The sequence below is a fragment of the Tachysurus fulvidraco genome, chromosome 2, assembly GCF_022655615.1.
Source record: "Tachysurus fulvidraco isolate hzauxx_2018 chromosome 2, HZAU_PFXX_2.0, whole genome shotgun sequence".
Taxonomy (NCBI): domain Eukaryota; kingdom Metazoa; phylum Chordata; class Actinopteri; order Siluriformes; family Bagridae; genus Tachysurus; species Tachysurus fulvidraco.
In genome coordinates this window covers 12138338-12152946 of record NC_062519.1, presented here as the reverse complement: position 1 = coordinate 12152946, position 14609 = coordinate 12138338, and the positions used below count along the sequence as shown (strand labels likewise).

Genomic DNA, 14609 nt, shown 5'->3' with positions numbered 1-14609 from the left:
TCCCAACAGCTACATGACTGCTTTGCACATGATGTACGTATATAAGTCATGTCTTGAACATCACTCAGTGTCTGTTTTGTCTTCTGATGTCAGTATCACTGGATTCATGTTGTTGCCTTGCTTCGCTGTTTTTGCTTTGTCCCTCAAATAGTTCTTTCGTGTTTGCTCACTGCACTTACAGTTCCTCCTCTGAATGCTATACCATACCATGGGGCCAGTAGGAACTCCTGGAAAAGATTTAGCTGCTGTGGGTAAGGGTAACAGGGTAGGGAAGTGTAGGGAATGGCTCGAAGCCATGAACCCCTGTTTGAAGTTTTTTGAAAAGGGGGAGCACAAAATGCTGGACCCACCCTCCTGACACCATTGAGGACATCACCCCATCTTGTTGCTCATCTCAGGACATCCGTCTACCGCACTGACATGCGGATGATACCAATATGGCTCACAGCCTTGACGTGAGCATCTCTACTGTAAGTATGCCAGCTCCAAATAAAACGTCTCTATGCCGCCTGGCTCTGCTTCAAATATCCTGTCTTCCTGCCCCACTTCGGATATGGCCTTGTCTTCTTGTACCGCTTTCGAAGTAGCCCCACCTTACTGCTCTGCTTCCAAACATTGCCCCACCTTACTGCTCTGCTTCTGACATTGCCCCACCTTACTGCTCTGCTTCTGACATTGCCCCACCTTCCTGCTCTGCTTCCGAACGTTGCCCCACCTTCCTGCACTGCTTTGGACATCGCTCCTCCTTCCTGATCCACTTCGGATATTGCCCCGCCTTTCCTGCTCTGCTCCAGATGTCACATGCTTAACTAAAGATGTTGCTTGTTCCTCCTGCTTTGTGGTGGTACATAGAGGATGTCACTCCCCACTCCAAACTTGTGAAAAATGTCTATGATTCTCTGAAGGTGACTGCTCCCCCTTCAGGCTTTGTGGAAAACGTCACTCCTCTTCCTGTCTCTATCATTTTTTTTTGCACTTCCTGTTGTGTCTGGAAATGATCGCTCTTTAAACAAGGGAGTAAAAATATGAGGTCAAATTTCTCACAAGTTCACAGTCAATCGATGGTCCACATATCTTTTGAGATGTTTAGAGTATATACCGATGACATCATACACATCACACACATCATAAAGTGTTGCTTGATTTGTTGCTTTCTTTCACATTTGTCTCTCCCTAGCGGTCTTTTGAGAATAATTTACCTCCCTTTCATTCCATAAAGCAGGCTCTTATATGCATAATATTAGGCTTTACAGCTTATAACCACATTTTCTTGCAATGATTGGAAATCTAAACAGCAAGCTTTTAATTAAGCTCTAATGTCTGAGGATTTTCATTTAATCTTCTCTGTATTTAATTGTGCCTAGTTCTCATGAACAGGTTTGTGCACTGGGCCTGCTAAACATGTATGACAGAAACCAGTATGATAAATAAAAGAAGGTCATTGAGATTAAAGCATATCAAAAAACACACACCTGATCCTCTTGCCAAATGTCAAACAAGACTGCAATTACAGTCAGAGTTGCAAAAGTGAACAAAGCAATGACTTACTGGTGCTGGCTCCGGAGCAGTAAGGAGATGGAGACGTATTGATGGTGCTGCGGATGCCGCAATCAGAGCGGAGATTATCAGGGATAAAAACTAATCTGGCTGAACATAAATCATGCTGTGACAGGTCAAAATACATGCCAATAGCAGCACACACCTTGGACAACTGGTGCTATGCATTTGTGATCTCACATGGTTTATGTTTCCTTATCTGAAAAGACTGTAAGAGTACATTGTGTGTGTGTGTGTGTGTATGCGTGTGTGTGTGCTGTAACTATAAATCTGCACATAGTATGAAACTTTAGCCTTGAATGGTGATTTCATCAGCTGTCAGAGTTTGGCACATAACAGAAAAGGCCTAAAGAAGAATAGGAGCTTATTGATCTGTTGGATATTCGATCTTGAAGCCTGGAGTATCTGCAGTATCGGTTGGAACAATCATAGGCTTTTAAACCACATGATTGCTTAAGGTTATGAAGTGAGCCACTATATTCATGACAAAAAGGCTGAGGACAATTTTTGTAGATAAAACTCTAGATGTTTTACAATGGACAGAAAAATGATATCATAACCACCCAAAAGAAAAAAAAAAGCTTTTGAAGACAAGATGCTAGTTTGTGGAAAAACTAAAGATATCAGTACTCACTGTTCAAATCCAAACAAGTTTGATATCAAAGAAAAATAACATCTTCTTTCACAGCACAAACCACACGTATAAAAGACTGCAAGTGGTGCCAGGTACATGAAGGGGAGGATCATGTTTGCCTGGTGATCCTGCTCGTACAGTATTCTGTCTTTCTCAAGATCTGAAATCTTGATCAACATCTACTGTACCTCAAAGGGCGATGGTTTGGCTGAAGCATACCGGTGAAACAAAAGAAAAAGTGAAGACTCCTTTCATGCAGGCAAAAGCGTTAACAAAAAGCTGAAGCAGAGATGACACTAGCCAGGGTGGAAGATCAGGGTTAGGAATGAGCTTTAAACTAAATTCACAGATTACATTTGGAATCTGGCGTTCTTAATTAAAAAAGAAAAAGACATGTCAAAGCAGCAATCTGTTCTGGAAAATTTCCGATTCATTCCTTCATTAAATCCCTACTAGAGCCTTTAATCTAAAAAATAACAGGAGGATGGAAAAAGAGTTTCCTCCTCAGAACAAGTATTAAACATGATTTATTCAATGAAAGATGTTCATTGATGGATCCCGGATGTGAGATATGGAATGAATCAAATTAGCGAGCAGCAAGCTGTTACACAAGCCATCTGCTGACAGACCAGACTGAAAACATCCATATAAGTGTTTTTTTTTCTGTTGTTGTTCTTATACAAGGTTACTGTTAAGTGGCCTTTTTGTGCAACTTGAATAGATCAACTTAATGTTTATACTTTGTCGCTGGTACATGGTCTTCCTTCTCACAATCTCAGCTTAGGTAAACAAATCCCTTCATTCCACTCTTCTTGCCTTTCCACTTGCGTTTGTGCGGTTAGGCTTCTTTCATTATAACAAACAACACAAACACTTGCGTAGTCAATGCTAAGATTTTAATAGTAACTCATACAGTAGATAATAAAAAATAGGAAAAGAGGGATAAGCTCTGGATCCACATTGACCTTAACCAGAATAAAGATCTTAATGAAGGTGGCTGAAAGAATTAATTTGTTTTGCTTAACAGCTGCCCAATGAAACAGTTGTGCAAATTTTAAAATGTCCAATAAAATCCCCATTGTTGCTTACTGTATGCGTTATAGTTGAAAGTGTCATATCAGAGATGAGATGAACTCAAACATCTGTACATCAGTCATGAGATCTATATGAGATGCAAAGCCTGCACCAGCACATCCATGTCAACCTAGCTTCATGTAGATAAGAGAGAATCCCAGGCTCTTACTTACAGGTACAGTAAATTGATCTCATGGCCCAGGATAATTATTACACACAATTTCCAACACATACAAAGTGTTCAGCATGTGTGTAAAAAATAAAATTAAATAAAAATGCTGAGTAAGTGTGGAAAAAAAATCCTACACACACACACACACACACACACACACACACACACACACACACACACACACACACACACACACACACACACACAGGCACCTCCTACTCCTACACACACCTATCAGCCGTAACATTAAAACCTGCATAATATTGTGTACGTTCATCTTCTGCCACCAACCTACCACTTAGAGAGGCCCAAGTCAACACCTTGAACCCTTGGGCAGTTCTTGCAGTGTGGCAGGATGCATAATCAGGCTAAACGAGGATACCTTCTTAGGAACACTGTTAGTATATGGTCTGCAACAATGTTTAGGTAAGAGCAGGTACATGCAAGTGAATATTATTCACTCTACTGTCAGTGGTAGAGATATACAGTAAAATAGGTCTACAGTAAATGTTTAGGTTTTCATTCTAAAAAATAAATTATTGCACTCAGGAAGTCTACTTCCTAATTTGGAATAAAATAAGTCTAGTGAGCTCAGAAAAACCCCAACCAACCAATCGCTGCTTTAGAGCTACCAGATCACCTGTGCCATTTAATTAGCTTGGACGAGCTAAATATGAAAACAAACATTGACGAGTAGGAGTTGAATTGGTTTCCATGGGCAGATGCTAAACATTCAGGTGTTAATACGGTTTTAAGATCTCTTTTCATGAAGGAACAGTGACTCAGATATAACCAGGCCATGTGGATGGATATCTGCAGTTTCCTCGGAGAATAGTCATGAAATTTGCCCTTCATGGAGTTTTAAAATGAATGACACATTTTAGTCCAGGCAAATCTTTCCTAATCCTCTGTACCCTGATATAGTGATGGCATATTGTGGGCCACAATTTGACAAATCCTGTATTGTGTAAATTGCAGCAGAGAGATTTACAGCTTTAGCACAGGTGCCGTGAGGATGGACGCAGTAATTAAAAAAACTGCTTGACTTTCTATTTCAGACTTAATCAGGAGATGCACACTGAGCCTCACATTTAAAAATCTTGAAATATAGCTGTGAGTGAATGTTTCTGTAGGTCACAGCTACCTAATAATTCCATGTAGTCATGTATGTATATTGCTTGCAAATTTCAAAGCACGTTCATGACGCAGCAGATTTAACCTTTATTTTATAACACGCATAAAACTCTATAAAAGTTAACACACAAAGAGAGGAAAGTAACAAAATAACGCCTAATCGATCCTAAACATGGTGTGTGCAAATCTTCCAAGAGCGCAGTTCAGCCTCCGCAGCTAACACAAGTCACATATTAACTCGTCCTCCTGATACATGGTGCCATTTCTTTTGTCCTAACTGGGTGGCTAGTCTGGTTTGTCCTCATTAATGTATTTGTTTCGGATTACTACATTTCAGACAATAATGATTAAAATTAATAAGCTGTCTGTATTTGTAATAATAATAAATATGTAATCCATATTTAAATGCACAGTAACTTGTTATATGATTATACGATTTGAAGAAAACGTTGGGAAACTTGGGGGAAAAAAAAAACAAATACTTTGCTCCTGTGAACAATTTACAAACAAATCTGTTCATGTACAGTTTGATAATTGAGGCTCACTTAATACAAGCTTTCTTTATAAATGTTATAGAAGCTTCCATGACACACATATAAATATACCTCATTATTTCAAAGTTCTACCTGATTAATATTTGCTTGTGGTTGAAGTGAAGTGGTTGATCTTCTGGAAGTACATACAGTCTTTATTTCATGTTATTTTCAGTTACGCTTTTATGATGAACGTTTTCAATCTCACCAACGATACAGAAAAAGCATTCCTCATATCAATACATCTTTCTTATGGCCTCTGAAGTCAAACTGATCTGGTGTAAGACTCACTCTCATAAGACAAACTGTATGGCTTTTTGCCAGCTTTTGCAGTAACAGCGTGTCTTGTGCCAACAGCACAGCACCGTGTTACGGCAGATCAACAGAAATTTCAACAGCTGTCTTCACCTTAGGACTTCTCCTTCATACACAGCCGTTCATTAAGTGATTGTTACAAAACAAAAACACTTGTCTAGGTGTGAAAAGACTTCATCTGAACAGCCGGAAAATATCCGTTTTGTTTCCTGATGACTTCAGAAAAGGGCAAACAAGACCTTCTTGCAGACAGAAAGGTGTGTCTAGATTTGAAGCGTGCCAATCTGGATATTGTGGCCAGTTTCTACATTCTGAGAACCTCCCAAATTTTGAAACAACAAAAAAAATCTATACACCTATAGAAGCTCTTCTTGTTTCTACCTTAATCAGCTTGGGTATTGTTGCAGGCTCAGTACATACTGTTCTAGCAATTTCAAAAGCTGCCAAGCGGACTATTATTAAACAAGATACTCCAAGCTGCAATTACAGTAAAAAGCCAAAATGTTTCACCTTTTATTTCTGTAATCTCAAGATCACCCTCTCCCTGATCCCTCGACCAGACTTATACAAAGAAACTCAGACACACAGAGTGTATAAGGTATTATAATGACATCAGTGTGTCTTTCTAAAAGCTCTAGATGCAGCTATAGTTTAAACCAGTGAGAGACGTTGTCCCAAGGTCAATGTGGTCTGAACCATTTACCTAGATACAGACCTAGTGCAAACAACATAAGTTATTTCTGAATAATGATGACTTCTATAATCTTGACACTGTTCCAATCATTCTCCCATCACTTGCAAAGCAGAGTAATACACAAAGCCAACTAGTAACTCATTAACATCATGAAGCCTACAAACATACGTAAATCTTTAGGTCTTTGTTTTGGTATCTTCCATACTCATGCCATCTGTTTATCTCTCTCTCTCTCTCTCTCTCTCTCTCTCTCTATCCCACATGGTCCCCTCTCACCTCCCATGCAGATGCAACAGCTCATAACTTTCTACTGCTGAACCAAGAGCAAGTGTTTACATGAAAAAACAAAGATGTAGAAGACCTACCACGCTGCACCCTCCTCCACCGTCTCATCTCCTTCCATCATCGTACTGTTTCGACTCCTGCGACTACTACTACTGCTTGGTCTTGATTTTTTTCCGTCTCTCACTTCCTGGCTAAAAAAGGCGAGCCAGGATCCAGGGGCGGGTATGAGTGGAATTTAAACAAGAAAAGCAAAAACAATCTCTTCTTTGCGGGTGATATCTCTCCTTTCTCCTGCAGCTGAACTGGTGCACGCATATGGATTACATTCCCTGTGGAACAGCCAGCTGGATTTAAGCACCACGACCGATCGTGCTGTCTCTTTACACACACACACACGCACACCCTTACACACACACACGCGCACACCCTTACACACACACACCCTCAGCATGGCCCCAGCCTTCTTGCCTTCCTCCACCCCAGCTCTCTACTCTAATCATTAACTCCTATGGGGCTGGGCTTCTGATGCTTAACTCCTTCAGCAACCTTCCATTACTCAGACACTAAATTTCTAAGGAATCTTTCTTTCAACCATCAAACCATTCACCTGCAGTTCAGAAGTAAATACAGAGAGTTTAAAAGTTAATGAACCACAGAAGATTGCAGAACATCACATGGCACGATTTACCAAAGGCCTCGGCTGGTTGGATTGGATTTCAGCGTGGAACGGAGTTTTCCAGCTCTGAGCAAAGTCTATATATGTCAGATGCCACAGATTCAGACCCAGTAGTGCATGGTGATCTATATACTGTATATCTGGATACCTAGGAAACCTAAAGTGGGTGTGGCCTAAAGCAGAAGCGATTTATTATTCTTTCCTTATGTTTTTTGTAACAGAAGAGGTGTGTGAGATTGTTTTGTTTAATCCCACTGACAAAATGAATATTTTTGTTTGTAATGTTATAAACAAATCAGTGGTGAAATTTATTCAAAGCACAACAATCCTGACCAGGCACTTACTAAGGATGAATGAATTAATGCTGTAAAAGCCACATTCATGTTCATGTTGAGGAATGTGGTCAAACGTTTTTCAACAAGGTTCGTATATGATTATTTGTCTGCATGAATGGAAAAAAAACTCCCACATCTCTAGTATCAAACTGATGTGATCTTTCTGGGAAAAAAAGAGATTGCTTCATTTTCATATCTGTATCTGTATCGAACGCCTTGGGGGCATTTTGAAAATAACGTATTCACATTTGATTTGATTGCAAATATGTTCACTGGGAGCTGTAATTTCATGTATTTAAATGTTTAAAATCATTCATTTATTCATTCATTCATCTATCTTCAGTAAGCACGGTTTTCTAATCAGGGTTGCACTTGATTCGGATTCTTGTAACACTGAGCTGAAGTTGGGACAATTCATCCTGGACTGTATGCCAGTCCATAGCAGGGCATCGTGCACACACACTCATTCATACAATAGGGGAAATTTATCTTAACCTGTCTGCCTACATGCATTTTATAGACCGTTGGAGGAAACTGAAGAACCTGGAAGAAACCTATACCTATACAAACCTGTGATGTGGATGCTCATATCTTTCATCAAATGAGCCAAAGCCAAATCCAGACCAATCTGAGTGAGACCTTTTTACCAGTTTCAGTTATATAATCTGTATCCCAAATGCACCATCATTGACCGTTCTTTTAACATTTGGTTGAGTCTGGGCAAGCCAGAAAAACCTAGCTAGCCCACACACACAGTGTGAGTCAGTCCACTTGTAGCTGTCTGTTGAGTCTTGGTTCTAACCATTAACTAACCACAGACACAACACCATCTTTCTGTCCAACTTACCACTGCTCCTCAGCTCCTGCTGTTTCTCCCCAGTCAAACCTCATTAGTCAAGAGGCGCAAGGCTTGTGTCCCTTGTCGTCCTTGCCAAAACAAACTCCTCATTGGGATTGCCCTATTATTTATCCTGGCCTGTCAGGGCTATGTGCACGGCATTAAGACCAACGTAACCCTGCTTTGTTTTGATAAAGATTTCTATTCACAAAGAGGAGAATGTATCATTTTCTCCACAAGAACAACACATACTAGGTTTAACTCATGTGATCTACTGTTTCAGTATAGATTCTTGAATGTGCTTAATCAAGTATTCAAACTTAAGGCCACGAGATGAAGTAAAGACAGACTGGAACCTCCCTGAAGCCTGCTCCTCTGAAGAATGAACTCCAACACAGAGTTCACTGACTAATTGGACATATCTATTCTGCTGCAATAGTATGAGTTCAGGAAAAGTTCACTTCATTTTTCTTACATCCCGATATTCATGCAGAAATTTCCTGAGCAGGCCAGCAGTGTCAAATCTGTTAAAAGATCATGTAGATCATCCACATGTGCAAAACTTATCCTCTGATCCATAAACAGGACTACAAAAAACAGAAAAGAAATGAAATACTCATTTGAAAATACGTTTAAATCAGTACCACTACATCTGATATTTGGCCATTGCTCTCCTGAAGAGAAGAACATATCTTTAGCTACCCATGTAAATTCCTAACTTCATGATTTTATGCATAGCAATGCTGTCACATGATTGGATAATTGGATGAATAAGCAGGGGTGTAGAAGTTCCTAATAAAGTGGACGTCGAGTGTACATGAGTTTCAGTTCTGTGATTATCATTAAAATAGTGAAAAAGGCATCAGCCTGGGGATCTCACCTTGTGTTAATCTACGTTCAGGCTTAGTGGATGCCCACTTCAATCAATGTACAACCTCAATCACACAGCATTCATTTACAGATGCTCTTATCATAGCAAGACAGTGAGCAGACTATTTAACAAAAGAGGCCTAAAAATGACCTCATGAGAATTCTGGTCTGGCTTGAAGTGCCCTTAATTTAAGAATACTTACTGAATCAGATCCGTACACAAATCCTTACAATGATAGATGGTCTGTTCCAAAATGTTGTACTGACAGAGGAAAGTGACCGCAACTGTTAAATATGTACAAGAACCCCCACCACCACCACCACCACCACACACACACACACACACACACTTTCACACACATTAATGGCAAACAAACTGTCCATGAGTAAGTAAGTCACTGATTTCAGAAACCATACCAGTTCCTTCTAGCACATTATCTGTGGTTCAGGAATTTCTTCTCAGAAGGGTTAAGATTCCAAACGCAGTCTTGTTATCCAGTTTGCGTCCAGAGATACGGCCCCACGCTGCCCTGTACTTTCATCTGGACCACATACTGCTTCGAAATGACAGAGATAAAATTATTTTTATCCGGTTTTCAGAACATAGCCACTTCTCGGCTAGAATTTAATAATCAGGTACTTTTTGGCCTGCAGTACACTTTAGTGTAATTGCCATATTGATCCTTTATGCACCTATAATCCATCATATTTAGTCTGGAATCATTTCCTCTCTAGACAGTGCCTTTAAACTTTCACCTCCTCTGATATCAGCCACTATTCCTCAGGGTCACTGGCATGACTGGAATGTCAACACGGACGGGAGTTCTTACCAGACACACAGATAACCTCCGCTTTAGCAAAAACACAGACCCTCCACTTTAACCCACACAAACACTCCACCTCCACAGAAAACACAAAGAGTCTCCTACAGATAATTCATGCATCACACTCTAGCTGCTTCTGTCAAATAGGGGGAAAAGTGTTATACATCATAGTCTGGCCACACAGCAGCCCAAAGTATGAGGTTGAACTCCCTACAACTCCCCACTGTGCACTTTCCATCTCTCCCTGGCCAATTAAAACATTCCAGCTCAATGGCCTTTGTTTTCACCATGGCCCATTAACTTGTAATTTACCGCTAATCTGTAAACCAAGACGTTTCGAAGCACCAGCTGTGCCTTTAAAAAAGATGTTGCTTACTCACCATTATTGCCAGGTTCTGTCGACATAAACGAGCAGAAACGCAAGATACTGTTCTGTTTGAACATTTTAATGAGTTTAGCACACAATAAACATGTAAGTATTCTGAGTATATCCAACCTGGATCTTATTATTTTATGATTTGATCACTTTACTAGAACCCCTGCCATGCTGTAATTCCAATGTGCAATACAGGTCATAGGTGATAAATAAAGGATGGAAGAATGGGTTGTGTGGCAGGAGGTGATGAATGAAAGGATAAAAGAAGTGGTGGAGACGGTGACCATCCCTCACCAATGGAGATTAAAGTGGAACAGGTAATGGCATGCTTAAGAATGGAAAGAATGTGGGTTATTTGTGGAGGACGCGTGGCATGGCAATTAGCTGGACCAAACCGGTGCTGCAAGTGTCGTTAAGCCCCTTTATCTTCTGAACAGCAGGAGTGCTAATTTTGGAGTCTCTAGAGAGACTATACTTCAAGGATGATAACAGATAAGCAGGTTAAATATATGGGGACTGCCGGAAGAGCATGTAAGCCCTTCATTTTTATTTCCATCTGGCATCTGAACAACACAGAAGTCCACGTAGACGCATTCACTTCTTCATAATATTGCTGACTGTAATCTAATATTACATTCTTATAATAATAATTACATTCTTCCGGCATATTTGGCTCCATTTTCCCTCTTATGTACAGTAAGTTAACACTGAGTTTAAACCATTGTTTACAAATGCAGTGCTTGCCATATGGTCCCCTGCTTCATAACACAGTGCACAGGATACGTTCCAAAAACGTAGGATGATGTAATATTTGATCAGCATGAAATGTGACCACAATGATCATCAAACAAAGCTGTGTGTTATCAGCACTTCACATCCACAAAGCTGTTTGACACATTGACACCCTGTGGCCATTAAATAGGAGCTGAAGCCTTGCTAATATTGAAAGCCACATGAACCACATTCTGTTTACAAAGCCAGTCCTTACAAGGAATTGAGCGACAATATAACAAAAAACTACAAATATAAGAATCAGTACTTTGTTCCTATCACATAAAAGACCCGAGGACTAGTGCTTTATTATTAGCAAATCATCCTAACAGTGCTAGTGCTAGGATGTTGTGATGTATTGCTATCCACACCGGTCTGTGTTTGCATGTACAGTACGTGTTCATGTTCACATCTGTGTTTTGAAGTATTTATGGCGTGTGTGTGTTAAACAGGACGTCAACACCTGTCTGTTCACCGGATGACATTGAGACAAAGGTGCGATTCTATCTGTATGATGCTTCATCAGTCAGGCATGTAGCTGGAGTTATGCTCCTCCTCATGCCTCAAGCTAGACACACACATATGCACACTGAACATGCTTGAACAAGTCAGACAGCCATCACACTTTGTATAGAAGTTGGCCCTATGCATGAACTGGGATGAGCTTCCCTTAAACAAATCCTGTTGTTTGGTTAAACCACAAAAGTACTCTGATAAGAATTAAAAGGTATCTGCAAGTCAAGTTGACTTTACTGTCATCCCATCATTCTGTAAAAAGACAGTGGGGCAAAATATTATGTCTCTATGACTTTGGTGCAACAATCGATACAGACGTTCTGTACAAGATGAAAAAAAACTAAATACTAGCGAGTTAGACTTCATGTTATATCTACACACAAATAAGCTTTCATAAATGGACAGTAGTTATAGTTCTATAAAGTATGTCCTGAGAGACCAGTGATCCTGAACCTTCTGCTCTCTGGACCTGCCTGGACTTCTGGTTGAAGTTCTTGGAAAGCACTCACTGCTGCTGAAGGTGACTCCACATAAACAGCCTAGTGATGAATGAGACTACTGTGAATGGTACCACTTAGAGACCATGAAGATGGCTTTGGACTGCCACTGATACGATCAGTTTTGCTACGACAGTTTGACTACAATTGCTTTTATATCTTTTGGACTGCAAATGCTGTGAACGGCCTTTCAGTCAAGTCTCCATCAGTGAACAGTTGCTAAGTTCTACAAAACAGACATCATGTTCAAACTAGAATGAATTTCCTGGTTGTATAATTGCACTTTTTCACCTCATAGTACACAGGTACGGAAGGGAGAACATTTATAATCACATTCTCTGGCGTCTCAGTTTTGGCTTCCTTTTTGAGTCCGGTTCCGCTTGAGGCTTCTTTCTCGTATCGTCTCAGGAGGTTTTCCCTCACCACTGTTGCTTCTGGCTTCCTCAACAGGGATAAATCTAACTTTAAATTATTATTTAACTTTAGTAAACTATTATTCTAATGTATTATATTTCTGTTAAGCATTTTCAAGGCAGGGTCCAAATCATTCTGAGAATAAATGTGGTATTCATAATTTCAATGTTTGGTGCCTATAAACATAAATATTCAGTTAAATCACCGTCTCATCAAAACAATACATCTATAGCTAACATAAAATAAGCACTTTTTACCTCCAGATTCAGATTAAAGCATCAGTTTTATCGAACAGAGAAGAAAAGAATCCGTCTGGAATTTAGCCTTAATCTTCCTGCACTTTTTCAAATAACTTCAATTAACACAAAACTTCAATTTGGGAAACTTAACTAGTTGTATATTCAACACAAATTTGAGTTTTTTTCTCTCATGAGCATATTTTTTCCTGTAATGTAATAAAGATTTGTTAACAAGCTTTGCGAAACCCCCACTTTTATTTTAGTAGATCCTAATTTTCCACTCAGACACAGACAGTTCGGTGGGCGTCATGTCAGTTATATGAATATTTGATAAATCGAGGGTGTTGTACTATGGAAATAAAGGACTTGCTGGCAGCCTCTTGTCTCAATAACACTGAAACAGTTACCAATTCAATTACACTCAAAAGGCCTCCTGCTGTATGTCATTCCCAGAAATCTAATCTAAGATGTCTCTATTTCTATGCATTGTGGTATTCACTTTCCTTCTCTCTGTTATAGGTTGATCTTGCCATAACAAATTGGCATCCTATCTAAGCCTACATAAGAGAGAAATGAAAAAATCCCCAAATCTGAAATTTAACCACTGTGCTCCACTGAATAATGTATTGTAAGCATAAAAATAATCGTCGTAACTCCAGGTTCTGAGTAAAGTTACATTTTGTTCTACAAATTCTATATCAAAGCTTGTTCCTGTTAACTCCTTAGGATGTTCGCCAAAAGTGTCAAGAGGTCCAGAGTGCAGCTAGTGGAGATGAACGTGAAACAAAGCCATATTACTGCACTCCCAGTTGATTCGATTTTTCTTTCCATCCTCCATCACTGTCTATAATATTTCTTATATCTTTGTCTGCTCATCCATCATACCCCCTTTATTGGGGGGTGTGTGTGTGTTGGAGAACAGATGAGGAGGCTGAAGCCTGTAATATGGTCTTGGTGTGGTCAAATTAGCTATGGCCACTAAACACATGGTCTCCAGCTAATGGTGCATAACATAATGGATTAACCTGCTCATTGCCACCTGCCCCTGTGACAATATCAGCTGACAATGTTAACCATGTTAATGTTTCAGCTGATGAAAGCTCGAATTTAGCACCATAGTATAAAATTATCGATTATGACATCTAAATTGTTTACAGGAATTAAAGGAACATAAATAATATATAAAACCATACTAAGAAGGTCTCTTTACATGTGCGAGGATCTTGTATGAGTGTGTGATCTTGTGGTATGTGACTAAAGTCTCCTAACTGATTTGTTTGCAATAACAAGTAATATGTAGGAGCATAAGCACTCTATTATATGTATGTTTTCTCCTGCCTACTGTTATTATCGGGGACAAGCTCAGAACTGTATGCTCATTGCCAGAAATTGGTCCAAGCACTGAGGGTACAGAGGTGCCTTATTGCATTTGTATGTTCTTCTTCTTATATTATTATTAATAGTAGTAATAGTATTATACATGGCATGGTAAAGTCTACTATGGCCCGAAGAACACTTTGTAAGTTTTAAGGAAATTTGGCCCAGTGATAGAGGACAGTCTCATCTAACTGCACCCCTTGAACGCTCAAATGCCACCAACAAGACAAACTGAGATATACTTGAGAAAAACTCGCAAATGTAATGCAAAGAACCTAAATTTAAATGTATTCTAATTCTTTGAACTAATGCCAAGTTTGACATGCACCATGGCATAAAATGACACCATACACCATTCAGATTTTATTTTATTTATTTATTTTTTTTTGGAATTTTGTAGTCTAAAATCTAAAATCTACCTCAATCATCCAAAATTTGGCTTTAAGCATTTTGTGACCAATCTGAATAAGGTCAGATG

At 39.4% G+C, this 14609-nt stretch overlaps 1 protein-coding gene across 3 annotated transcripts in view; it reads right to left on the bottom strand.

Annotated features, from left to right (window-relative positions):
* Positions 1-14609, bottom strand: part of plekha6 (pleckstrin homology domain containing, family A member 6) — a 95194-nt gene that overhangs the window by 48109 nt on the left and 32476 nt on the right. The window contains exon 1 of one of the 3 annotated variants that reach the window (XM_027144314.2): positions 6479-6873. The exons of the other annotated variants lie outside the window; for them this stretch is intronic. Within the exon in view, the coding sequence (XP_027000115.2) occupies positions 6479-6519 (41 nt within the window). The 5' untranslated portion in view covers positions 6520-6873. Of the gene's footprint in view, positions 1-6478; positions 6874-14609 lie in introns of those variants that run through there. 3 annotated transcript variants of the gene reach the window in all.